The 27,759-nt window shown below is 44.4% G+C and overlaps 1 protein-coding gene across 3 annotated transcripts; it reads right to left on the bottom strand.

The window, feature by feature from the left end:
* Positions 1–35: 35 nt before the first annotated feature.
* MFN2 (mitofusin 2) lies at positions 36–27,015 on the bottom strand. Of its 3 annotated transcripts, none has more exons than XM_075906617.1 (19): positions 26,869–27,015; positions 25,263–25,479; positions 22,104–22,282; positions 21,334–21,469; positions 20,559–20,721; positions 18,722–18,846; positions 18,341–18,449; positions 18,147–18,254; positions 17,227–17,380; positions 16,915–16,982; positions 16,072–16,193; positions 15,585–15,711; positions 10,590–10,694; positions 9,871–9,973; positions 8,589–8,809; positions 8,307–8,462; positions 5,865–6,061; positions 5,279–5,413; positions 36–3,227 (listed from the first exon to the last, which is right to left on the bottom strand). In XM_075906617.1, the coding sequence occupies exons 3-19, from the start codon at positions 22,276–22,278 to the stop codon at positions 3,158–3,160; spliced, it is 2,274 nt and encodes a 757-aa protein (XP_075762732.1). In that variant the 5' UTR covers positions 22,279–22,282; positions 25,263–25,479; positions 26,869–27,015; the 3' UTR covers positions 36–3,157. The 3 variants fall into 3 exon arrangements, with proteins under 3 accessions (XP_075762732.1, XP_075762733.1, XP_075762734.1); XM_075906618.1 differs by having other exon boundaries at positions 25,263–25,380; positions 26,869–27,003; XM_075906619.1 differs by lacking the exon at positions 25,263–25,479 and having other exon boundaries at positions 26,869–26,929.
* Positions 27,016–27,759: the final 744 nt, after the last annotated feature.

Below are 27,759 nucleotides of genomic sequence, written 5' to 3'. Positions count from 1 at the left end.
TTTATCATCAAGATATGCAGGACTGACAAGCAGAATGTTTTTCCATTTCATTTTTATTTTGGTTACCAATTTTAACCGCATTGATACGGGAATAATTCATGCAAATCTATCACCTTAAATACAGCCAAGAGATAATTCACTTAAGAGGATTTTGAAGTGCTCCATAACTTAAAAACAAACAAACCAACCAACCACCACCCAAGGAAAAAAAAGTAAATGAGCAGCAATAAAATAAAGTGCATGTAGCCAAACTTCTTTAATAGGAACCTGGAGAAGTCTGTTCTTGCAATCCTTTGCTCTCATATACAAAAGAGTTGATCACTCTCCATAGGAGTCAGAGGCTGTTTCCTTAGTATATTGCAAGTATGAATGCTTCCACCAGTCTGTATTAAAGGAGTTCAGTTGTATTTTGCTTTTGTTTTAGATTAATTAAATTAATTGGCAATTATGTTCAACTTTGATTCTGTTAATATAACTTGCATAAGGCAATCTCCAGACTCAAGTGGCTACGGTTAGATACTCACTCCTAAGAACATTTCTCTGCTTGAATTAGCAATTTTGGTTTAAAAAAGGTTCAGGTAATTCTTACCCTTCTTGCCCTACAAACCAGGTTTCATTGTCACAGTGAGAATGCCCAAATCACCAAAATCTCTGAAGAAAGCATCAGCAATATCAAGCTCAATAGCAAAACATCCTGTTCTGCTTTTCCCCAGCCTCTAACAGGGGGTTCAAAGACCATAGTATAGTGTCTGATTTAAAGCCTATGCCACTTTTCATATTTCATCTTTGAGTCTGCACAAAGACCTGGCCACATGAACAGTGCACACCTTGGAAAGTCGTATCAGCACTTCTCAGTGTCTGCATGTAGCACATTATCATCTTTCCTGCATTTAAGAAACAATATCCTATTGCAGCAGGGATTTGCCTCTGATTCATCAGCAAAGCGTATAATTTTCTGTAATACTGGATTAGCAGCTGGCAGCCTGAAGGTTGGAGTTCATCAACTGAACATGCTGACGGAGCCTCTGCTCACATATACACCAACATACTGTCATGGATAAATCATTGTCAGAGGCTAGAGTTCAGTCTCTTTGCCTCTTCAGTCTTGACCTCAGGAACAAATTACTGTGGTGGCAACTGTGTTATTGTGTACATACATTCTTTGTAAAACAAGACAATTATTCCCACTCCTCAAAAGCTACTTAAGAGCCATCAATCAGATGGCCATAACCTTCTAATTTGAGCAGGATTCCAACCAACTAGCTATAAACAAAAGGTTTCTTTATCACATTACAAACCCCCTGGCAGAATCAATTCCCCTCCTTTCTATGCCAAAATGCAACTAACTAGCTTCCTGTTAATACACTGGAAAATCCCAAATCCTAGTGTTTTGAGGGTAAAATAACGTAAGTAGCTTAATGCTACTTCACTATTTATTCTCCTACCGACATCAGATAACATCTTCCTCCTCCTTTCTGGGCTTCTATATGAAGCAAGTATGTTGGATATAGGCACAAGAGTATCAACATCGACACATGAACAAGAAACCATTCTAAAGTCTGGTAATACCATTTTCAAGTATCATTGTCAACAAGTCCCCTTCAGGCTTTCTAATCTCAGCTGGGACTTCCTGAGAGTTATCCTGTAGTTTCTGCAGTGTTTGAGGCCAAATAGATCTACACAGTCACTGGACGGGAGACTCCACAATGGAGTACAATGCAGAGACTCCAATCCACCTCTGACTTCTGGAGATATGCCAAAGGAAAAAGCAAAGCCTCATCACTATATTTTGTGGCTAAGTATCTTCCGCAGCTGAAGAAAGCTTCCCAAGAAATGGGGAACCTTATCCTGCCACTACTGAAATCAATGGAAGTTTAACCTCCAGTTTCAATTGTAACAGGGTCAGGCCCACACTAATTCCTAAATATGTTTGGAATTAAACCGCATTTAGGGCAAACCCCCAAATCAAATCAAATCTATTTATTTAAAAAAGCATCAAAAAGTTATGCTGGCCCATTTCTTTGCTGGCATGGCATTTCCTCCCAGTACACCTCTCCTGGGCTCCACATGAGCTGCATTGGATAACCTCATCTGCATTCTGTTGTACAACCCGAAACTGAACCACAATACTGCACAGTGACATCCTACAGAAGCGCTACATGAAGCAAAATCTCCTACATTTTATAATCTACCCTGTCCTAGAGGCCATCTAGTGACAATGGAAATCCAGAAGATTGCATTCCAAAACCGGCATCTTAAAAAACACATTTCCCTACATACTTCATAAAGTAGCTATTCACACACTGCCAACTAGCCTGTCTCAGATCCTGCTTATCTACCTCAGAAAGATATCAATTTATCAAGTCACCAAATGCAACTGCTATTTTCACTGACTCCGCAACTTAGCAATGACAGCCAGTTTTGCCTCTGAAGTTACATGGGACTAGGCAAAAAGTTTTCTTAAACTGAAGAGCTTTGAGAAGGAATGTGCCCCAAACCCATAGAGATCAGGAGAAGCCCCAACCAAAAAAATATTTGTTTTCTGCTCCAGGATCTAAACATTTGACCCTTCTCTATGGAAAAAGCAAAAAAGAGCAGTGAGTCTCTCCCCCATAATATTGTAGTTGAAAAATGAGAAGAGTGGACAGGTCTCTGTATGGATGGTTAGTGTTATCTGCACCTGTAGATGCATGTGGGAGGAAGGAAAGGTCTGCGTTTAAATTAATAACTGCTTTTCAGACACATCTGATCTTGTGGCTTTGTACATCAAAGAATTATCAAGATCCATCTTTACATATTAAGGTTATAATTCATCAAGGGGAAAGCTTTGTTAGAATAAATCTGAACTGGATAAACTTTGGTGACTAGTAAGTTAAAAACAAAACACCAAAACCCCTGACAACTACCGTATTTCATTCTGCATGAAGCAGAAATTCCTCCTGGAAGTAGTCTAATCTCCTGGCAGGCAAGAAAAAAGATATACACAACGTGTGTGGAGAGGTTGGACATGATACAGGGAAGCAGAATCCCACTGTTCACATGATGACAGATCACACAACCACTCGTTTGTGCACGTGTTCCTTAGAGAGTCCATCATCCACCATGTTCTTTGCAGCGGTTGAGAGTGTACTGAAGTGAAATGTTTTGCCTTCCCACATTATCTGCTTTGCTGCAGGTATTGATGCGTGAACATGTTGAGTTCGCTGTCCAGCCAGCCTGCTTTATTCCTGCAAGAAAAAAGTCTCTGTTAGGCCTATACATTAAAGTTAATCATCATTCACTGCTCACTCTAGTGGCAAAGAACGGAGAGAGCAGACACAGAGTCCCATGACTAGATGCCTCTACTCCAGGTCAAGGAGCTTGCATAAACAATGGTCTATAAGTTTTGGGGGTTCAAACCAAACCTAGTTGCAAGTTGAAAGTGATCTCATTCTTTGTAGGAGTGAAACATTTAAAAGGAGTTCCTTGCCCATCTGGAATGGAGGTGAACAGCAAAGAAACTCACATGCCCTGCAATGATGAGAGGAAAAGGCCAAAAAGGTCATTTGTCTCATCTTAGGAAATGAGACTGGTTGTGAAAAACCATGTAGGACCCATAGTTTTCTTGGGTCTGTGATCCTGACCCAATCTAGAGTCAGGAGGAAAAAAATAGCCAAGTCCCAGATATCTGGCAATGCAGAAAAATCAGTTTTTTCTATAGAAGGAGGAATGGGCTGAAGATAAGTACGTGTCTGCTACCAAAGCTCCAGAAATATCCTGGAACTCTCTCTTCTTACAGGCTGGGTGAGGGGAATGCCATCTATACAAAAGGACGTGCAACAGATACACTGCATCTGTGGGTAGAAAACTCATCACCAATCCCTTGATTGCGATCGACTTGCTGATCATGGAGACTCCCCCAGTTGATCACAATCTCTGTCAGGAAAGTAGGCTTGCTGATAAGCAGAGCTCCACAGCCAGCTGCAGCATGTGTTCAAGTGCCCTTCCCCCCTCCCCACGTGTTGCTCCCTCTTACAGCTGCTCCTGGGTGGCTGGCTGTGCACAGCAGGAAGGAAGAGGAAGGACTGATGTCAGAGTGTCCCTCTGTACCTCACTCTCCATAGAGCAGGGAAGAGGGAGGCCAGCTTGACTAGCTTGATCTCAGAGCACTCAAGTGTGAGAGATTGTCTGCATTTCCTAAATCTAAGTTTTCTTCAGCTGCCAACTTTCACAGACTCTTCTCTCATATGTGTGCGTTTATACACACATTCTCTCTTGCTCTTCCCCTCCCTCCCTCTGCAAAGCAGGGGACAGGAGACACAGCCTGGGTCAGGACAAAAGGACTGGAAGCTGCTATGGTCTGAGGTCTACACTGAATGGTGAGCGCCAGAGGCAGTGTGTACTGTTTGAGATTTCCATGGCAGCTAGCACTTGTTTGCTCTCTCTCACATTCTCACCCACACACAATATCTAGGTTATACACAGTCTCTTTCACATTCACCTCCCAACACGTACTTGTTGACTGATCTATGAATTTCATTTTAATTTTTATTTCTCTTACACTTAAATGTAATTGAGTAGTGAGTTCTAACAAGCCTAACCTGTCCTGACTGGAGTTATTATCCATATTGGCATTTTATATTTTATTTATACATATCATTTCTTGGTTTTGTTTCCACTGGTGGTTCCCATTGGTTGGGAAGGGGGAAGTTCCCCCTCCCAGAGCCAGCACCCTATGCTCACTCCTGCACCTTCTGTCCCAGAACAGACCCTCCTCTCAGAGTAAGTATCCCCTCCTATGCTCCTGCTGCCCCGCCCAGAGCCCCTCCTATACCCAAATTCCCTCCTAGAGCTTGCCCCCTCACACCCTCACCCCCAGCTCAGAGCCCATACATCCTCCTGAACCCCAACCTCTTGCCTCAGCCTGGTGAACATGAGAGTGGGGGACCACGAGTAACGGGGGACAGGGGAATAGAGTGGGGGCGGGTCCTCAGGAAAGAGGCAGGGTAGACCCTTGGTTGCCCTTAAATTCAAAAAAGCAATCCTGAGCACAAAAAGGTTCCACTCACGTAGAAGATCTGGTCCCTTAGCTCATTGGCTACTTGGAAGATACAGAGATCAATAACCATGTTAACCTGACTTCAAGCAGGGGCAAGTGCATGTTACAGTCTGTAAGGCACATCCTGTCCTGAACAGTCCAGAGAAATCTCTACATTAAATGTAATTGTGACTCCACTAAAGGCAGCATAGTGTGCAGACAGTTCTCCATTAATTTGCTGTCAGGAAGTAAAGATCTCACCTAAGCAGTTTTGCTTTGCTCTGCAATGAGTCCAAGATTTCAATTTTTTTATTCATGGCAGTAATTTCCTGCTCAAGATTCTCCCGTGTGACGTCCACCTGCTGACACAAGTGAGCAAATGTTCCAGCAAGCTCCCTAGAAAAACAGAGAGAGGCAGGAAAGCGGAGAGCTCAGACTCAGAAGATACTTACACTGTGCAATGATTTCATTATCCCACCTCCAGAAAGCCTAGCCTGATACTCTCTTCCCATTTCAGCGTTAGAACGTTGCAGTCATTGGGCAACAGGGAATTTACTGCATGTTCTGAACAGTAGCACAGGAACCTCAGAATTTTATGTTCTCAACAATCCTGAAGAGTTCATGCTTCTGTTTAAAAACACCCTGTTACTATGACAACAGGTGCTTTAGAAACACATGTGAAAGTTTCAATGCTTGCTTGTCCATCGCTGACAATTTTAGACCTGGAGCTTAGACTATGTACAGACCTATCATGTGAGGATAAACAGCTGGCATTATATGGCTCAGTGGAGAGTACCTTCAAAAACAATGTTGTTTAGAAGAGATTAGTTGAATTGAGACAACTCACTGTTGGACTTGGTGGCTGCAGTTGGAGCCTGTGTAGCTGACAATGAGCTGCAGTTTCTCACTTGCGTACTCCACAAACTGGCGCTTGAAGGCTCTCTCCTTTGCTTTCATAGTCCAAGTGAGGCGCTCATATACATAAAGGAGTCCATAAAGGCCAAAAGAGAGAGCAATCAGTCTCCAACCCACAGCCTTCCAGACCTGTAATAAGCACAGCAGAAAGGTAGCAAAACTGAGCAGCCAAGAACAATGCTAACTTCTTACAGTGGAACAGAAAGCATTGTACATTTGTTCCAAGTGCAGGGCACTGAGCCATGAATGTTCAAGTTTTAATCCTGACTTAAAGGGAAAGGGAAATCACCTCTCTTCTGCTGGTTTCCAACCTGTCAAGCATATTGTGAGGACTAATATGCATAAAACACTGGAACAAGGTCTGTAAGTGTGCATCTAGACAGCACCCTTCTGTTGGAATAAGCTACGCAATTTGTGCTATGCAAATTGCATAGCTTATTCCAAGTCAAAGTCAAGAGAGCTTATTTTGAAATTTGGTGCTGTCTACATAGTGCCGAATTTCAAAATAAGGCACTATTCCAACAAAACCCTTTTACAGCACGTCTGCTATTTCAGGATACTCCCGGTATCCTGTCTTCTGACAGTGGCCAATGCCAGGTGCCCCAGAAGGACTGAACAGAACAAGGATTCATCAAGTGATCCCTCTCCTGTCAGCCTCTTCTTGTCAGGGGCTGGAAAAGGCTAGAGACACCATTCCTACCCATCCTGGCTAAGTATTCATGGGCCTGTTCTCCATGAATATATCTAGTTCCTTTTTGGTTTTATATAGAGGCAATAAAAAAGCAAATAGAATGTTAGGAATCTTTAAAAAAGGGATAGAGAATAAGACTGAAAATATTTTGACTGTTGCTGCACATTGAGTGGATGATCCACAATGATTCCAAGATCTCTCTCTCGAGTGGTTATAGCTAAATTAGTCCCCATAATTTTTTATGTACAGTTGGGATTATTTTTCCACTGTGCATTACTTTGCATTTACCAACATTAAAAATCATTTGCCATTTTGTTGCTCAATCACCTAGTTTTGTGAGATCTTTTGGAAGCTCTTCACAGTCTGCTTTGTTTTTAGCCATCTTGAATAGTCTAGTATCATCTGCAAATTTTGCCACCTCACTGTTTAACCTATTTATAAATGATATGAAGAAAGGGGTAAATAGGATTGGTCCCAGTACGAACCCTTGGGGGGACACCACTAGTGACCTCTCTCCATTCTGAAAATAGACCATTTATTCCTAGACATAAGAACAGAAGAATGACCATACTGGGTCAGACCAAAGATCCATCCAACCCAGTATCCTGTCTGTCAGCAGTGGCCAATGCCAGGTGCCCCAGAGGGAGTGAACAGGCAATGATCAAGCGATCTCTCTCCTGCCATCCATCTCCACCCTCTGACAAACAGAGGCTAGGGACACCATTCCTTACCCATCCTGGCTAACAGCCATTAACGGACTTAACCTCCATAAATTTATCTAGTTTTCTTTTAAAACCTGTTATAGTTCTAGCCTTCACAACCTCCGCAGGCAAGGAGTTCCACAGGTTGACTGTGCGCTGTGTGAAGAACTTCCTTTTATTTGTTTTAAACCTGCTGCCCATTAATTTCATTTGGTGTCCTCTAGTCCTTATATTATGGGAACAAGTAAATAACTTTTCCTTATTCACTTTCTCCACACCACTCATGATTTTATAGACCTCTCTCATATCCCCCTTTAGTCTCCTCTTTTCCAAACTGAAAAGTCCTTGTCTCTTTAATCTCTCCTCGTATGGGACCCGTTCCAAACCCCCTAACTTTACTTTGGTGAGGGACTTTGTTAAAGATTTTCTGGAAATTTAAGTACATCTCGTGATTTCTTATATTTTGGATGCCCAGCCTGAGGCATCCAGAGCTTATTTTTGAAGGTGCTAAGCACCTACAACTTCCAGTCACTGGGAGTTGGGGAGCACTCAGCACCTCTGGGGGAAAGAAGTAAGCCCAAAATGTCTGAAGTTGCGAATTCTAAAAATTAAAGTATACAAAATCACAGGCTGATTGTAAAAATTTCAGCCTCTACCTCCCTCTTAGTTTCTTCGTCAGTGAAACAGAAATACTTATGGTACCTGCCCCCCAGACTGAGAAGTGTTGTAAATATGTTTGTAAATGCTTTCAAAGTGCTATTTTCTTTTTCTTAACCTTGAGTCCATCTCCAAAATTCAAGTGCAATAAGCTCAGGAGCTCTTCCCCTTTTAATGCTCCTTGGGATGGGACACTCACCCTGTGCTCCAAGATGGATGAATACACCATCAGTTACTCACTGAAGCCTGGAGTCTAAATACTTTCCAAATCAACAGCACAATTACCACTGTACCAACAACTGTTCATTGGAGATTTTCAACCCACCACTCCACCAACGACAAGGATCCCCATGGAAGTTCTGGAAGTCAGTGATGCCAATCCAGTCACCATGGACACCATCAGCTCTTCTTGGGTCATAGAGCTCTGAGGTAAGGGAGGCAGACTAGGATTTGCTGGGGTTAAAGGTAAAGGTCGTTGCACCTAATCAGAATGGAGGGGGGAAAAAAACACAGATAAAAGGAGAATGCAAGTCATAGCTGTTTCTTTCAAAGCTTTGAGAGCCACTGAAGTTTTCAGTGAAACCCAGTATCTAATTAGAGGTTGTACCTGGTCATTATAGCCCATCAAGGCCCGGCGACTATTCTTTGGTCCCAAAAACCTATTCACAAGCATCGTCCAACCAAGAGAAAAATGGAATTCAACATCCTCCTGGAAGTCAGCACAAAGCTTGTCACAGTTCAGATCATAGCTGAGCATGAAGCACTGCCGAGGGATCAGCATGTCTATTTGACCCCGTAGAGAGACCGGCAGTAGGGGCTTTAAACCATCTGCACAGAAGAGAAACGGGAGAGGATGGGAGATAATGTCAGTATAACTGAGAAGGATGAATGGGGCCATCTGGAATCAGGCTTTCAGTTCTGTGGTCACCTTGTTTATCAGTTTGTTTCTCTTTTAAAAAAAACTACTTCCTCACCTAACCCAGACCAACTGGTAGGATCTGAAATGTATTATGGCCAAATATGGCATCAAGGTCCCCAGAACAGCCAGTCACTCTCCAACTTTCCATTTCATAGACCACTAAGAGATCTTTCTATGGACCCTTCCCTTGTGCCTCCCCCTACCCCCCACAGTTAACTAGACGGATCTATCGACCACAGCAGCCCAAAAATGTAATACAGCAGCTGCTAGAGGCATTGTTGACCCCCTCCATCATAAGTTAGCACGTGCTCCGACATTAGAAGCTGCAAATGCATCAAGTCTCCACCGTTTGGTTTTATTTAAAACAAATGGCCACTATTTGCCTTGACCACTCTAAACCCTGAACTAGGTTTTATAAAATAATTTTGAAACTACTTCAAGAAAAAGTATGGTTCCTGACAGCTGTGGGCGGGAAGTTTGTTAGAGCAACTGGCAAAACTCCCCTGCAGTGGGACTAATTGAAAATACTGTAAGTTACGCATGTCAGTCTCAAACATTTTTGCTGTAACACGGAGAAGATTCCTATGCCTGCCATGAGGTCTCATCCTGAGCATCAAGATCTGCAAGCTTTTTACCTAGCACCACTGTATTCTCATAGCATAAACCTCATTAAACGTCCTATTGTTTTTGAAATGTTTAGAACAAACTGCTCTCAGGCAGAAGAGGTGGGTGTGAAGTTTCAATCTAGAATGAGTTTCATGACATGGAAACCCCCTGAAACAGGTATTTACAAAGGGCCATGTAGACATTCTGAATTACAGTCTCATTAAACAAGGCACTATTACTTGAGAAGTTGCCACTAATTTATCAGCCCTCACAACTAATCTAAACCTACACGGACACAGTTGCCATGCTGGACTTATTCACGTTTGTCTGTAGCAAGAGCTGGTTCTTTACACTCTGTACTGACCTATCATTTCTTGTTGCATGGTTTGGAGGGAAGCAGTAATGGCATTAGAACAGCGATCAGACATGTTGCGGCCTAGCCCCTCCTCAATGTGTCGATGCAGTTCCTGAAACAAACACAAAACAAAGGCTGGCATTGAAGCAAATCCAGACACAACATGTATTACTTTCCTAACTCCTCATTAACAGCAAGAACTGGAATCTCCCTAAACAGGAAATTCTTCAAAATAAGAAATCGTTTCCCGAAATAGGAAACAGATTCTGTCCGCCCCCAATCCCTTCTGCTGTTAAAGTTAGTTCAGTATTGCCCTACTGGGAAATGATGTGGTCAAGAAGAGCAGAAATGACCATATGCCCTCTGGTTTGGGGAAAATGACAAGTTTTAATCTACCCCTTACTACGTTCAAAAAGATACTAGGTAATTAGTGCCTACGTAATTAATATCATGTCCTGCAATTAAATAGTATGTATTATGAGTCTGTTACAACTAGGTTTGTCTGGAAAACCCCTGCTCTTTTCTTGGGATGTAATGAAACTCTCAAAGCATAAAAGAGACAAATATGAACAAACAATTTCCGTACTACAAAAGAACTGTGCCTACACCTTCTGCATTTGAAAGTTTGGGTTTTTCAACAGCTGGTGCAATTACTGAGTTATCAGAGCAAGAACCAAATTGCTTGGATAGTTGGCCCAATATATTAAAAGCCAGTGTTTGTTACTCACATTCTTGTAAACTTTGAGAACAACTGGAGATGGATGGAAATCCATTTGGTAGTCATCTACCAGCACTGAGAGCCGCCTGATCTCTTCCGCCATTGCATTTGACACCTGAAAAAGCAACCATGTACTGTGCATACAGGGTTCTCTGGAACGTTAACAGAGAAAACTCAAGACTATTCCAAGGATAGCTGAAAAAGCTAGTGGAAAAATTGATTTGCTCATAAGCATTAACACAGAGATAAGCCAGTTACTCTGACAGCTATAAATTCTCCATTATGTACTTTCTAGCATAAGGGACTACAACCTATGGCTCAGTATGAAACCCAAAATAGCTTGTCATTCCTGAAAGAGATGCAACCCGCAGGATTTGGTGGTGATGGGGGACTTCAACTATCCAGACATCTGTTGAGAAACTAACACAGCGGGGAACAGACTATCCAATAAGTGCTTGGACTGCATTGGAGACAACTTTTTATATTTCAGAAGGTTGAAAAAGCTGTTGGGGGGAAGCTATTCTAGATTTGATCCTAACAAATAGGGAGGAGCTGATTGAGAATTTGAAAGTGGAAGGCAGCTTGGGTGAAAGTGATCGTGAAATCATAGAGTTCATGATTCCAAGGAATGGTAGAAGAGAGAAAAGCAAAATACAGACAATGGATTTCAGAAAAGCAGATTTTGGTAAGCTCAGAGAGCTGGTAGGTAAGGTCCCATAGGAAGCAAGACTAAGGGAGAGTTGGCAGTTTTTCAAAGGGATGTTATTAAGGGCCCAAAAGCAAGCTATTCCACTGAGTAGGAAAGAATGAAAGTATGGCAAAAGACCGCCGTGGCTTAACCAGGAGATCTTGCATGATCTAAAAATAAAAAAGGAGTCATATAAAAAGTGGAAACTAGGACAAATAACAAAGGATGAATATAAGTGAACAATACAGGTATGCAGGGGCAAGATTAGAAAGGCAAAGGCACAAAACGACCTAGAACTAACTACAGACAAAGGGTAAGAAGACGACTTTCTATAAATATATTAGAAGCAAGAGGAAGACCAATGACAGGGTAGGCCCATTGCTCAGTTAGGAGGGAGAAACAGTAACTAGAAATTTGGAAATGGCAGAGGTGCTTAATGACTTCTTTGTTTTGGTCTTCACCAAGAAGTCTGATGATGAAGGAATGCCTAACAGAGAATACTAGTGGGAATGGGGTAGGTTTAGAAGATAAAATTAAAAAAGAACAAGTTAAAAAATCATTTATAAAAGTTAGATGTCTGCAAGTCACCAGGGCCTAATGAAATGCATCCTAGAATACTCAAGGAGCTGATAGAGGAGATATCTGAGCCTTTAGCTATCATCTTTGAAAAATCATGGAAGATGGGAGAGATTCCAGAAAACTGGAAAAGGGCAAATATAGCGCTCATCTATAAAAAGGGAAATAAGAACAAACCAGGAAACTACAGACCAGTCAGATTAAACTTCTGTGCCAAAAAAGATAATGAAGTAATTAAGGAATTCATCTGCGAACACCGGGACGATAATAGGGTGAAAGGTAACAGCTAGCATGAATTTATAAAGAGCGGATCATGTCAAACCAATCTGATAGCTTTCTTTGATAGGATAACGAATCTTGTGAATAAGGGAGGATGTGGTATACCTAGACTTTAGTAAGGCATTTGATATGGTCTTGCATGATCTCCTTATCAATAAATTAGGCAGTGGGATCTGAGGAAAGTGGCCTGTAGAAGTTGGTATTGGAGAGTTGTCTGGCAACTTCCTTTTGATAGTCAGACCTGTTCATGACTACAACAGCAGCTCCTTTGCCAGCCTCTTTGATTGTAACATCAGAGTTGTTTGAGGCTGTGGAAGGCATTGCATTCTGCACGATCAAGGTTGAGGCAAGCGATGCTGTTTTTCCACAATTTCTGCCTGTGCACATCGGCAGAAGCATTCTATGTGTAGGTCCAGACTGTCATTTCAACCCTCAGGAGGAGTTCATGTGGAGTTCTTCTTCTTGTGCTGTTGGTGGGAGGGTATCTGTGTGTCAGTGCGCTGTTCAGTGTTGTGTTGAAAGTATTCTTTGAGTCGGAGACAGCGAAAGTAGGTGTTCAGATCACCGCAGAACTGTATCTTCCTCAGCTCTCATCCACTAATGCCCCGTCTCTACCTATGCTACATTGATGACATCTTCATCATCTGGACCCATGGGAAGGAGATTCTGGAAGAATTCCACCACTATTTCAACAGCTTCCACCTCACCATCAACCTCAGCCTGGACTAGCCTACACAAGAGATCCACTTCCTGGACACCATGGTGCAAATAAGAGATGGTCACAAACACCACCCTATACCGGAAACCTACAGACCGCTATGCCTACCTTCATGCCTCCAGCTTCTAACCCGGACACACCACATGATCCACTGTCTACAGCCAAGCACTAAGGTACAACCGCATCTGCTCCAACCCCCTCAGAAAGAGACCAACAGCTACAAGATCTTTACCAAGCATTCTTGAAACTACGATACCCGCAGGAGGAAGTGAGGATTCAGATTAACAGAGCCAGACATGTACCCAGAAGCCTCCTACTACAAGAGAAGCCCAAGAAAGAAACCAACAGAACGCCACTGGCCATCACCTACAGTCTTCAGCTAAAACCTCTCCAACGCATCATCAGTGATCTACAACCCATCCTAGACTATGATCCCTTGCTTTCACAGGCCTTGGGAGGTAGGCCAGTCCTCGCCCACAGACAAACCGCCAACCTGAAGCAAATTCTCATCAGCAACTATACACCGCACCACAGTAACTCTACCTCAGGACCAATCCATGCAACAAACCTCAGTGTCAACTCTGCCCTCATATCTACACCAGCAACACCATCACAGGACCTAACCAGATCAGCCATACCATCACTGGTTCATTCACCTGCACATTTACCAATATAATATATGCCATCATGTACCAGCAATGCCCCTCTGCTACACACATCGGCCAAGCTGAACAGTCCCTACGTAAAAGAATAAATGGATACAAATCAGATATTAGGAATGGCAATATACAAAAACCTGTAGGAGAACACGTCAATCTCCCTGGACACACAGTAGCAGATTTAAAAGGTAGCTATCCTGCAGTTAAAAAAAAAAAAAAAAAATCAAGGCCAGACTTGAAAGAGAAACTGCTGAGCTACAGTTCATCTGCAAATTTGACACCATCAGCTTAAGATTAAACAAAAACTGTGAATGGCTAGCCAAGTACAAAAGCAGTTTCTCCACTCTTGGTGTTCACACCTGCACATCAGCTGCTAGAAGTGAGCCTCACCTCCCTGAATGAATTAACTTAGTTATCTCTAGCTTTATTCTGGCCTGCATATTTATACCTGCCTCTGGAAATTTCCACTACATGCATTTGACGAAGTGGGTTTTGCCCACGAAAGTTTATGCTCCAATACATCTGTTAGTGTATAAGGTGCCACAGGACTCCTTGACACGTTCTCAAAAAGTTGTTATAAATGGTTCACAATCCTGCTGGAAGGGCATAATAAGTGTGGTTCCGCAGGGGTCTGTTTTGGGACAGGCTCTGTTCAATATCTTCATCAACGATTTAGATATTGGCATAGAGAGTACGCTTATTAAGTTTGCAGATGATACCAAGCTGGGAGGGGTTGCAACTGCTTTGGAGGATAGGGTCATAATTCAAAATGATCCGGATAAACTGGAGAAATGGTCTGAGATAAATAGGATGAAGTTTAATGAGGACAAACGCAAAGTACTCCACTTAGAAAGTAACAATCCGTTTCACACATACAGAATGGGAGGCGACTGTCTAGGAAGGAGTACTGCACAAAGGGACCTCGGGGTCAGAGTTGACCACAAGCTAAATATGAATCAACAGTGTAACACTGTTGCTTTTTTAAAAAAAAAAAAAAAAAGCAGCGAGCAAACATGATTCTGGGATGCAGTAACAGGAGTGTTGTGAGCAAGACACGAGAAGTCATTCTTCCGCTCTACTCTGCGCTGATTAGGCCTCAATAGGAGTATTGTGTCCAGTTCTGGGCACCACATTTCAAGAAAGATGTGGAGAAATTGGAGAAGGTCCAGAGAAGAGCAACAAGAATGATTAAAGGTCTAGAGAACATGACTTATGAAGGAAGACTGAAAGAATTAGTTTGAAAGGAGAAGACTGAGAAGGGACATGATAGCAGTTTTCAAGTATCTAAAAGGGTGTCAAAAGGAAGAGGGAGAAAAATCGTTCTCCTTGGCCTCTGAGAATAGGCCAAGAAGCAATAGGCTTAAACTGCAGCAGGGGAGGTTTAGGCTGGACATTAGGAAAAACTTCCTAACAGTCAGAGTGGTTAAACACTAGAATAAATTTCCTGGGAAGGTTGTGGAATCTCCATCTTTGAAGATATTTAAGAGCAGGTTAGATAGACGTCTATCAGGGATGGTCTAATCTGGACAGTATTGGGTCCTGCCGTGAGGGCAGGGGACTACACTCGACCTCTCAAGCTCCCTTCCAATTCTAGTGTTCTAGAATTCTATTAAATTAAAGCGAAAAATTAATTCAAAATTTTAGAAACACATAATTACTCATGTAGCTTGAATGCATGCATGAACCTGAATTTGACCAGTTATGATGTAAGCCTTAAAGAAATGTGCGAAAAGACGCAGCAGCAGCAATCACATTAAATAAAGTCGGTGAGTACAATGTTCCATTTACGCTATTATTAATCATGTCAATTCTCAATAATATTAAATGTATATTTTCAGCCATGCAATTGGACATTCTTATACAGTTCTTTGTTGGCCACTTGTTCTGAATTTTGATGTAGTTTGGCTCTTTGGTTTGAAAGGTGGCCGACCTGTTCTAGAAGAATCGTTGTAGCTTCAATGCTTATTCAGCCTGTTGTGTTCCCAGCTCCTTATCTGCCTCCCGTCTGTCTTCCAGTCAGCCCTTTACATCTCTCCTTTCATCCCTCTGATTGGCCTCTAGACCAAGAAAGCATCTGTTCCTTACCTGTCTCTCCACTTCTTCTGTGATCTGTTTTATTTTCCCCTTGTAGTCTTGAGTGAGCAGCTCCAGTTGTTTGTCAATAAAACCCAAGCGTTCCTGTCGTTCCTCTCGCATCTCCAGGCAATAAACCCTGAGGAAAGAAGATGCCCATCACAAAGCAGCATCAGCACATCTCTGATCTGCAAGCTAAATGGAATCTTTGAGTTAAAACATCTGGAGGGAGCAGAAATTCTCTTTCCCAGGGACAGGCAGTAATAATATCCAAGACATACTACACACAACTGGCATGCTGAAGAGATAGGTTTCTCCACAATAATACATTAGACACAGGAGTAGTAGTCTGTGTCCTCCTGTCCCCAAAAGTTTTGTATGCCGTATTGTGATTTTAAAAGCAAAGGCCTAAAACTCATGTTTCCCAGACTCCCTCCTTCCCAGATATATTCAGTGCAACCGTCAGTCTTGTGTGCACCGCATCTCTGCAGCTGCTCACCTCTGCTCCTGGGCAGCAATATGCAAAGAGTCCATGATTAGGCGAACATCTTCTGCAATCTGCTTGGCTCTCACGGTGTGCTGCTCAAACTTTGTTTTCACTGCAGACTGCGAGATACATTCCTGTGCACACAGAAGCAGCCATCAGCAGAGACTAAGGATATTAAATTGCACTTAATCAACTAATCGAGTAGTCGATGGAATTTCCATCCACTACTCAAGTAGTCGATAAGGGGAGAAACTGCAGAGCCGCAGCGGTGTTAGCTCCCATCCCCAGGAGCTAACTCTGCTATAGCTCTGCCTTTTAAATGCAGTAAGAGTTGGGTGTACTACATTTAAGAGGCAGAGGTGCAGCACAGGATCCCATGGCTCTTACTATATTTAAAAAGCAGAGGTGCAGCGTCTGGGACTGGACATGAGCCAGGACAGCTGAGTTCCAGCTCACGCCTGGTCCCTTGCTGTGCCTCTGCATCCCTGTGGCGATGGTGCTGGGGGAACCGGCTTTTAAGCTGGCTACCCCCAGCACTGTCTCTGCTCCCCCCACCCTTGCTGCCTCTTTCAGAGGCAGCAAAGATGGGGGGAGGGGGAGAGAAGAGAAACAACTAGTTGAGTAGTGACGTGACTACCCAATAAACCTAGGCTTATCGGGTAGTCGACTACTCAACCAGTCTCTTACATCCCTTGCAGAGACCAGGGGCATTAAACATAGAACATCATTCCTACACCATTTATCATCAAAACACAGCATTAGCTCAAAGTTACAGGCTCCATTCTCCCCATCCTCACCCCTCCCTCAGAGGACTCTCTCTCTAACAGAAGCTTGGTAATGAATGATGATGTTTACCTCAAATCTTCTCTCGAAGTTTTGAAACTCAAACATTCTTACTTGAAATCCTTCTGCCAATGCTCCACCTAGGAGGACACACAGTCACCAGGGCACATTTACAGAAAGCAAACAGAGAATTTGAAGGACCCAAAAGAAAAGCAGAAAACTCTGGAGAGCTGGTTCTAGTAGCCTGCCAGATATCTTCTTGTTTAATTTTGGCTTCTTTTCTCTCCCCTAGTTTCTAGTGAAATCACCAATTCATTATTTGGGATAAGATAATCTCTGCCTTTCCACACAAATGTAATCAAAGACAGCTGGCAGTTCTCCTACCTCCTTCTGGCATCCCTTGAGCTTTCTGGATCCTGGCATTGAGCACTTCCTTCGCTGATACAAAGAAGATGCGGTCTCCAGCCTGTGCCCTATCCACCACACCCAGCTCATCCACTAGAAAACTGGTGCAGCGCTCCATGTGCTGTCGACGGACCTGAAGGATAAACCCATCCGTATTGTTTTAAAGTTGGTTTTCCCTTTGATATTTACATACCCTCTGCTTCTTGTTTCCTGCCCCCTTCCATTTTTTTCCCTTTCCCCCGCTCACCCTTCTTCCCCATTTATTTTGGGTCTGGACATCCTAAACTCAAAACTCCGGTCATCTGAAGAAGTGGGTGGTGCCCACGAAAGCTCATGATACCACCTACATGTTTTGTTCATCTATGAAGTACTACCAGACTATTTGTTGGTTTTTTTTAAAGTTTATCCTGTACAGACAAACTTGGCTACCACCTGAAGCTTAATAATCTACATCATTGCAATTAACTGGATCAGGCAACCAATGCCCTCTGTAGGTGCTATATAGCAACACAAGTTTACAATAAAATCAATTTGCTCATTTTAGTTCCTTTGAAGGTCTCAAAGCACATTTCACACACTAAGCTTCCTAAAGCCGCTGTGGCATAATTAAATAAAGTTAACCCACATTCACAAATACATAAACATAGGATGTAGACATATAGTGACCTTTCCCTGACCCCCCAAAAATGTCAGTGACAACAGGAACTCAGAAGTTCTGCATACCAGATCCTTGCTCTAACCATTAGACCATACTTTCTTCAGCCCCTTTTTTCCAAATGACTCCTTATTATGATGAGTAAAGTTCAAACTGCAAGAGAATCATCACCCATTACCACTAGTTGTTCCACTCAAAGAGTGTCTATTGTATATGAGAGCACCAATTTAAATGTGGCACAAACCTCTTCCATGTATTCAGGTTCTGAAGCTGATGCATCCCAGCGGTTATTCAGGATAAAAATGTTGGGGCGAGATAGACGCTCATTCACTTTGTGGAAGAACTGCTTCTCCTAAACAAACAAATCACACATCAATATGCAAAATGCAAAGCGTTTACCCCAAACCTGCAAGCATTTACAAGTGGAATTTGAGTTACCGTTTGCATCAGTGTGGACTCAGAGTTTGCCACCAACACAAATACATCTGCATCCAGACAAAACTTGTCAATCCAGCTGTCTAGCTCTGTGGTTACATCAATGCCGGGGCTACAGGTAACAGGAAAACAGATGTCACTAGAGCTATGAAACTTCAAAAATACCATTAGTCCGAATTTCTCCTAAGAAGAAAGAAGCACATTGCGTTTTCTTAAGAAAGATGTTTTCAAAGGGCGTAGGTGCTTAGTGCAGCTAATGTTCACACTGTGTTACTTAGTTCAGGAAATGAAAGGAATTAAAAGTGACACTCCATCTGCATTTCTCAGTTCTGCTTCCAGGTCCCTTCATGGCAGAGGCTCTATGGAAAAAGTGAAGTCTCTCACCTGTCCATAAGCACCAGATCATCCTTTAGAAGAGGACATTTGGAATTGGGCCACATTACACTGACCAGGCTGCCAGCATTCAAAAGTTCGTTTTGATGGAGAGCATGAGCCAGCTGGTTGACTGTCTGTCAAATGGAACGAAGGGAGAAAAGTATGCCAGGAGTATCTTACTACATATTTTAGAAATGTGCATCTGTCTGTTTGCCTGGGAGACCAATTCTACTAGAACTCCTACTATATGCTAAGAGCTAGAACCACGAAATTTGGTAGGCAGTTTCCTTTTATCATAACTTAAAGCAAAGCCAGGGTTTGTTTGTGCAAAGAAAAAAAAAGGGATGCATCTGGAATTAGACTGTTTCCACAAAATGGAAAGGAAGGGATCTGGTAGGAGGGAATTAGACCAGACCACAAAATGATCACAGGGGAGCAGCAAGGGGTCAGAGATGGGGACAAGGACAGCTAACACCCAATTGGGCCAGCAGGGGGCAGGAGTGGCAAAAGGGATAGCTATCTACAGTAAACTTCCAATAAACTGGCACCTATAGGACCAAGAGGGTGCTGGATAATCAGATATGCCGGACTATGGGAAGGGGAAGGCTATGAGGGGTCTGGGGTGGGGGGGGATGCCACCCCAGACCCCTCATAGCCCCCTCTTCCGATAGTCCGGCTCTGACCCAGGCATCCCTGATTCAGCTGCTGCTGGTCAGTTTCAGCAGCGGCTGAATCGGGGACCCCTGCAGCAGAGTAGCTGGAGTGCTGCCGGGTTGGTCTGGTAGTGCCGACCCTTGGTGCGGCGAGACCAACCCGGCAGCACCCCAGCTGCTCTGCTTCAGGTGTCCCCAAGTCAGCCGCTGCTGATGGTGATCAGCGGCTGTCTCCAGGAAGCCCGAGGCAGAGCTGCTCTGCCTCAGGCTTTCTGGAGTCAACCGCTGGTCAGTTTCAGCAGCGGCTGAATCAGGACGCCTGGGGCAGAGCAGCTGGGGAGCTGCCGGGTTGGTCCCACAGCGCCGAGGATCAGTGCTACGGGACCTACCCAGCAGCACTCCAGCTGCTCTGCTCCCGACTTCCCCGATTTAGCCGCTGGTCAGTTTTAGCAGCAGCTGAATCAGGGAAGCTGGGGGCAGAGCAGCTCCAATGGTCCGGAGCACTTCCGGGTTCCTGATGGTGCCGGACCATCAGGAGTGCTGGACCATCAGAGTTTTACTGTACAATGTATTTCAGAGAGTTGGTCTGTCCGTGCGTGTGTCTGTCCACCAGCTGTGCCAACTGCTGTGGACATGGACAGACACTCCTAACCTGGCCTCAAGCTGCCGCAGTGAAAGAGGGCTGGGGTTGTCCTCTCTCCCCAGGCAGCCTGCATACTGAACCCCTCCTAGAATCATAGCACATTAGAACTGGAAGGGACCTTGAGAGGTCATTGAGTCCAGTCCCTCTGCTCTCATGGCAGGACCAAGCATCTTGAGCCTCACTCTAGAACACTGATTTAAATGAAGAAAACCAAAACTTATTTGAGTTAAGGACCCAAGCAACTCTTCTAGCGTTAAATCTTTTAGTATTAAATATCTGATAAAATATTCTAGCAGTTCTCTCCCCACCCTGAAATATTCACAGACAAGAAAAAGTCAAGACCTAAATGAGAGTCATTTTCTTCCTTGTCTGAAAAGGGGTTTCCCCATAAAACTGCCCAAAAGTTCTCCATCTATCGGGAACCACTCAAGGGCAGGATTCCTCTCACACACTTCTAAGATTAACCCTTATCAGAGACATTTCTTTTCTGAAAGTCTATAAGGTTAGGACAAAGCCCATTTTCTCTTTTATATACTAATTAGGAACTTACCTTGACACTCCTCTTCTCCTCAGAGCCTTCAGTAAGTAGGAAGGCATCCTGACCCTCCGTCCCCTCCACACGCAGGAAACAGTTAGTGGTGTGTCCAATCCCGGAGGGAAGGACTTTATCCCACAGCATAGCATTTATCACTGTGCTTTTTCCATTGCTCGTCCTGGGGTTAAATGCAGAATGGTTCACTAGGGCATCAAAGACACAGCTGTGCTCTTTGCATACTATAGCCACTCAAATCTCATGTCCCAACCAGCTCCAGAAAGTGGTAAGTCATATATTAGAACCATTCTATCAGTATAGGAACACTGAAATACCTACCACACAAGAGCCCTCCTAACATGGATGTTTTGTTAAGCATAGCCAATTCTATCTTCTCTGATCAAACAAGCCATACGATAATGCAGTTGTGTTGGTATATCTCAGTGTATAACTGAGGCTTCTGCTGGCACATATATGTTGATTAGAGGCCACACCTCATCACACTGTCAGAACTGTGTTAGAAGCAGCTGCTCAATGTAAACATGACTGTAGCGTATTAGCTGCCATATGCAACAGGTTGATGAATCAGTTTACTTTATTTTCTTCTTTTAAAATTTCTTCTAATCACAGTGAAAGATTTGAAGCACAAGTGAGAGAATACCATGGATGATCAGGCTTTTACATTTCAGAGTCTGGATAGTTTGTGCTCCTATAAATACTTTTCATTGGCCAATCCTAAAGATCTCAGTTGCTTCATCAAGAAGAGTCCAGAAAACACAAGTATGTGACTTACCTGCCAAAAAAAGCCACTTTCATGTGTCGCCGTGCCAGCACCTCACTAATGCCACTGACTTTTGACAGGTATCCTTTGACTTCCAATACCTGCTCTTCTGTGGTGACAGGGTCAAGTTCCACATTTCTGTGTGTTTCTAAAATGCAAATAAACCACACATACAAATCTCAAAAGTAATTTTCTCAACAGCAACTGGTCAAAATAAATCCAAATGAATCTAATCTAAGTCTCTGGAATATAGTTATATATTTGTGTGGCAATCAGACCCTGCTTGTTTGAAGGCCACACAAGTATACCTTGTCTATACCCTGAAGTCAGGCTGTTAAAACAGTGCCCCTCTCTCAACTGCTATTTCTGTTGTAGCCAATATTTCACAAACACACACCCTGGAAGATGCTTAAGTAGATTGCTGTACATTTATTAATCTGTTAATGCAGAAATTGCCATATGTGACATTCATATTTTGCCAGCAATGAGATGTCAGGACCATAAGAATCAAAGGATTAAAGACAGGCTACTTTTTTTTGTCCTGTGTACAAGACTAATTTCCTTGAATTGTTTTTTAATATCAGCTCAATTATAACTATAATCGGAGATCAACTTTAACATTCAGAAACCTGTACCTTCATCCAAATGTAATGCAACTTCATCTCTTTTATATGTACACAGGTCTAATGATCACATTTAATCTAGCGTTTTTGTATGTTGTACTGAAATAAACAAAGCATTACTGTACACATGATGGCGCGTTACTCAGGGATACAACTTACCTTCCAGGAATGTGGCACTCTCCTGAATATATGCGGCCAACTGTTCAAAGATGCCGTTTATTTTCTTCTTGGCAGTGACAAAATGTTTGAGTGGAGAAGCATTTACCTCGGCCATGTGTCTTTTATCCTTCTTCACAGCTACTATGGATTTGGAGCAAGTGAACAGCAGGGACATTGCGCTGTGAGGGAAAAAATTTAATACTATACAATTCCTTAAAACACTAATTCCTGCCCACCTGAAGTTCATCTTGTTACAAAGAGTCTATAAATTTCACAGACATAAGTGCCTGAGTAAACAGATCAATGTGACTCAGACTGGTTACTGCAGTCCAGATTTTTTGTATGGACAATTTAAATTTTAAAATCTAAATTTGATTGAAATTTTTGTTTCATGTGATATTTAAAGCATCAGCCTACAGTCACTGAGAAACTCACCCAGATTGTTCCGTAATGTAATCAGCTACATCCATCTACTCTGAGAAAAGATAAGCATACTTACATATTATGGCAGCTATAGAATCATAGATTCACCAGGGCCTGATAAAAGGCATCCTAGAATACTCAAGGAGCTGATATCTGAGCCTCTAGCTATCATCTTTGGAAAATCACAGAAGACAGGAGAGATTCCAGAAGACTGGAAAAGGGCAAATATAGTGCCCATTTATAAAAAGGGAAATAAGAACAACCCAGGAAACTACAGACCAGTTAGTTTAACTTCTGTGCCAGAGAAGATAATGGAGCAAGTAATTAAGGAAATCATCTGTAAGCACTTGGAAGGTGGCAAGGTGATAGGAAACAGCCAGCATGAATTTGTAAAGAACAAATCATGTCAAATTAATCTGATGGCTTTCTTTGATAGGATAACGAATCTTGTGGATAAGAGAGAAGCGGTGGATGTGATATACCTAGATTTTAGTAAGGCGTTTGATACGGTCTCGCATGATATTCTTATCAATAAACTAGGCAAATACAACTTAGATGGGGTTACTATAAGGTGGGTGCATAACCGTACTCAGAGAGTAGTTATTAATGGTTCACAATCCTGCTGGAAAGGTAAAACAAGTGGTGTTTTGCAGGGGTCTGTTTTGGGACTGGCTCTGTTCAATATCTTCATCAACGATTTAGATATTGGCATAGAAAGTACGTTTATTTATTAAGTTTGCAGATGATACCAAGCTGGGAGGGGTTGCGACTGCTCTGTAGGATAGGGTCATAATTCAAAATGATCTGGACAAATTGGAGAAAGGGTCTGAGGTAAACAGGATGAGGTTTAATAAAGACAAATGCAAAATGCTCCACTTAAGAAGGAACAATCAGTTTCACACATACAGAATGGGAAGCGACTGTCTAGGAAGGAGTATGGCAGAAAGAGATCTAGGGGTTATGGTGGACCACAAGCTGAATATGAATCAGCAGTGTGATGGCAAAGAAACAAACATGATTCTGGGATGCATTAACAGGAGTGTTGTGAGCAAAACACGAGAAGTCATTCTGCTCTACTGTGCAATGGTTAGGCCTCAGTTGGAGTATTGTGTCCAGTTCTGGGCACCACATTTCAAGAAAGATGTGGAGAAATTGGAGAGGGTCCAGAGAAGAGCAACAAGAACGATTAAAGGTCTAGAGAACATGACCTATGAAGGAAGGCTGAAAGAATTGGGTTTGTTTAGTTTAGAAAAGTGAAGATTGAGGGGGGGACATGAGAGCAGTTTTCAGGTATCTAAACAGGTGTCATAAGGAGGAGGGAGAAAACTTGTTCATCTTGGCCTCTGAGGATAGAACAAGAAGCAATGGGCTTAAACTGCAGCAAGGGAGGTTTAGGTTAGGAACTTTTTCCTAATGTCTAATTGTCTGGGTAGTCAAACACTGGAATAAATTGCCCAGGGAGGTTGTGGAATCCCCATCTCTGGAGATATTTAAGAGTAGGTTAGATAAATGTCTATCAGGGATCGTCTAGACAGTATTTGGTCCTGCCATGAAGGCAGGGGACTGGACTTGATGACCTCTCGAGGTCCCTTCCAGTCCTAGTATTCTAGGATTCTATAGCTGCCATTACCATAGTATCTTAAGACAGGGCGGGGAGAGATGCAGCCCAGGGGCCAGATCAGAGGCAGCAATGTGAGGCGGCAGGGGTCAGTCCTCAAGAGGAGCTGGTTCCTGAACAGACTCCCCTTGCGGACCAGCTGCCACCTGCTCTGATACAGAGGCAGCAGTGCAGGGTGGCAGGGGAGTTCCCAGGAGCGGAGCTAGGAGCACACTGGCTGCTGCCCCTGCCCCTGGGGACTACTGAATAGTCATGTAATAGCAAAGTTTTGATGCAGCTACACGACTATTCCATTACCCGATATCTAACATCCCTAATTTCTAGAAGTGCTATTAAACAGACATCTCAAAAAAGTCCCTTCAACAGCTACCCTAGAGCCCCCTGCAACTGTGTTGCAATATGAAAAAGTCCTTCTGATGTGCCCTTATGGAAAGAGTATAGCCAGTCCCCAAGTTACAAACACCTCGATTTACGAATGTTTGAATTTACGACCAACCTCATATACAGCCAGTCCCCGAGTTACAAACAAAATCCGCACTTACGAACAGCGTGGCCTCACGTAAGTGAATGTAATCTGATTTATGAACAGATCGAGTTATGACCTAGTGTTTGGTACGTAACTCGTTCATAAGTCAGGGACCAGCTGTACCCCTTTTTGATTAACTGTGACGGAGCATGTAGCCCACTAAGGGTACGTCTACACAGCAACGTTATTTTGGAATAAATGACGTTGTTCCAAAATAACATAGTGCAAGTCTACAGTACAAGCCTTTATTTTGAAATAATGTTGAGCTGGAGGACTTCTTACTCCGACTCATGGTAACCCTCAATTCACAAGTAAGGGAAGTTGAAGAAAGTGTTTTTCCTTCAACTTCCTGCTATGTAAACAGCACCAAAAGCCAAATTAAGCTATTTCAACTTAAGCTACACAACTGACATAGCTGAAGTTGCATAGCTTAATTTGACTTTAGGCCTGCTGTGCAGATGTACCCTAAAATAGCTCATGCATAGATGCCCATAGTGATGCCCTCCCATCCTCCCTTTTATGAACAGACCTTCCCAACCCAGTGACACTGCCCCTTCTAGAGGAAGAGGGAGGTGCTGCAAGCCTAGCTTACTTTTAGGATGAGCCTTAAGTTTTCACAAGCCAGGCATGGTCCGCTCCCTCTGTCCTGAGTGCCAATGACTGCTTTCCACTCTGGAGGGAGCAGCTCCTGCGTTGATCGTGGATTCAGCCTGACCCGTCACAGGAGGAGCAAGATCAGATGGTGCACAGAGATCGGTGAGACTTTGGTGCGATTGGCCGTAGGGACAGGCAGCCCAGGGTCTTCCACACTAGGGATGTAAAATCCCATGTAAATGGTTAACCAGTTAAACTATAGGTTTAACTGGTTAACTGCCCACTGTGTTGCAGGCAGGCAGCCACTGGAGCAGCCTGTCATCCACAGTGCAGTAGGCTCTGCTAGGGAGACCCAGGGAGAGGGCGGCTCCAGCTGGCCAGGTGCCAGTTAACTGGTTACCCCGTAAGCATGCTGGTAAAGCAATGCTTACTGGTTAACCCTTTACACATCCCTATTGCACAAAACAGGACCATCTGTAGGGGGCTGCTGGGCCTGGGACAACATCCTCCATGCCAGAACCTGACTCTTCCCCACTCCACCGCTCCCCCAAACCTCCTCCCATTAGCAATGCCTTCCAGGGGACTAGCAGGGAGCCTGGTGCCAGCAGCAAGATTTGAGCCAGCCTCTGCAGAGTGACTCAACCCTAGCCCACTCCGTGGGGTCTCAGACACATTGCTCTGCTTCCCGCCACCAACAAGTGGGGTGCAGTTCCATTTCAGAGTGCTGGGGCCTGGTCACTCCACTTCCTCCTACTGCCAGTGAAGGCGGGAGTGGGCCCAATCCTTGCATCACCAGGCCCACAGCTAATCCCTCAGGCTGCCGTGGAGCAGTGGCCCGAAACCAAGCAATGAATTGGATGGCTCTGCACGTGAGTGTGCACAGTATGGATGTGGGCATGACATAGCCTGCCTCCAACACCCTCCCCAGGCATAACACTCTGTGCATGCCCAGACACCCTGACTCAGTCTTGAAGCTAGGAGCATGCACACCCTTCCCTTCCCTCATGCTCTATTTACAGTATCCACACCCTGAGCTCACATGGCAGCAACACATGCATTAGCATGCATACCCTGACCCCACCCTGCAGCATGCATACCAAGCACACATGCGATGCACACGTGTGTGTGCACACCCTAACCCTGACCCGCCTCAGCGCCCTGCCCACATTGTGCATGTCTTGAGCCCGCATGCCGCGCTCACGAGTATACACAGCCTCGGGCTAACAATTTTGGTGGGCGCTATTCCTGGAGGTTTCCTCACATGGGAGGGCTGCCAACCTTAACCCTGACCCCGCCCTCCCCCGTGCCCTGAACGCAGTGTGCACACTGAGCCCGCGTGCCATGCACAAGTGTGAGCGTGCACAAGTGTGAGCGTGCACGCCCTGCACCGCCCCCCTCCCGCCTAGAACACCAGGGGGCTCGCGCGCGCTGGGGGGGGGGGGAGGGAGGGATTCGGCGCCGGCAGCTGCTTCCCGTGGGGGGCGTGTCCATGCGGCCCCGCTCCCCGAGCTCAGCCTGCTGCCGTTACTCGCTCCCCACCCCCAGTCCACTCCCCCTCGGGGGGGGGGGGCCCGGCCACCGCCCGGCTTTTCCCCGCCTCTCACCTTCACCTTCTCTCCCGCACAGCCGCCATGACACCCAAGCATCGTCATCGGAGGGCGCCGCGCTACGTGCGTCATTACACCGGCGACAGGCGGGAACCCAACGGCCACTGCCTCTTGGGGCGTGCACTCCGAGACCGGCTTGCCCCAGGGCATCATGGGAGGGGTAGTCCAGGCACGCCCCCGTTCCCAAAGCCTCATGGGTAGTGTCGTTTGGAGGCACTGGCCATAGTCCAATGCCTCATGGGAGTTGTAGTCCTGAGAGGTTTAACCTCCTGGCTCTTTGATCTGGTGAGCGCAGCAGCCTCATTGCTGCAGCCCCAGGGGCCCTGTGCTGCTGGGCAGACAGGGCCATTGTGCCAGCTTGAGGGAGCTACACCCACTGTCCTGGGCAGGATCCAGCCCAGCCAGTGTCCCCCACTGCTGTGCCAGCTCCGCTCCTCCATCAAACTGCAGCTGAAGTGCACCAAGACCAGCTGGTGGTGGGCAGGGTCCACATGTGGAGGCGCAGCCGAGCAGCCAGCTGGGGACACTGGACACTTCTGCTGTAGTCCTGAGAGGTGAAAGATAGGGATGTAAGAGTGTAGCTGTTTCATCGGGTATTTGGCCACACGGTTACAAATGTCCCATGATGCTGCCTCTGTACCGGCGGTTACAGAGTTAGCCAATTACATGCATTTTAACATTCCTAGCGAAAGAGGAACCTGAATGGGCCTGGCTGAAGAAGAAACTCTGGCTACAATAAGTAGAGAAGAGGTCCTTTTGGAAATGTGGTTTTCCCTCTGCTTCTCACCAGGACCAGCCCTTCCACCTTCAGCACCAGCATTTTATTTTATTTATTGTATTAAACAAAATGTCTAAGCCTCCACTAACCTAGGAACCCAGTGGCTGAAA

This window comes from Pelodiscus sinensis, chromosome 23 (genome assembly GCF_049634645.1).
Source record: "Pelodiscus sinensis isolate JC-2024 chromosome 23, ASM4963464v1, whole genome shotgun sequence".
Classification (NCBI taxonomy): domain Eukaryota; kingdom Metazoa; phylum Chordata; order Testudines; family Trionychidae; genus Pelodiscus; species Pelodiscus sinensis.
Note: the sequence above shows the minus strand (reverse complement) of the source record. Positions and strands in the feature narration are given on the sequence as shown.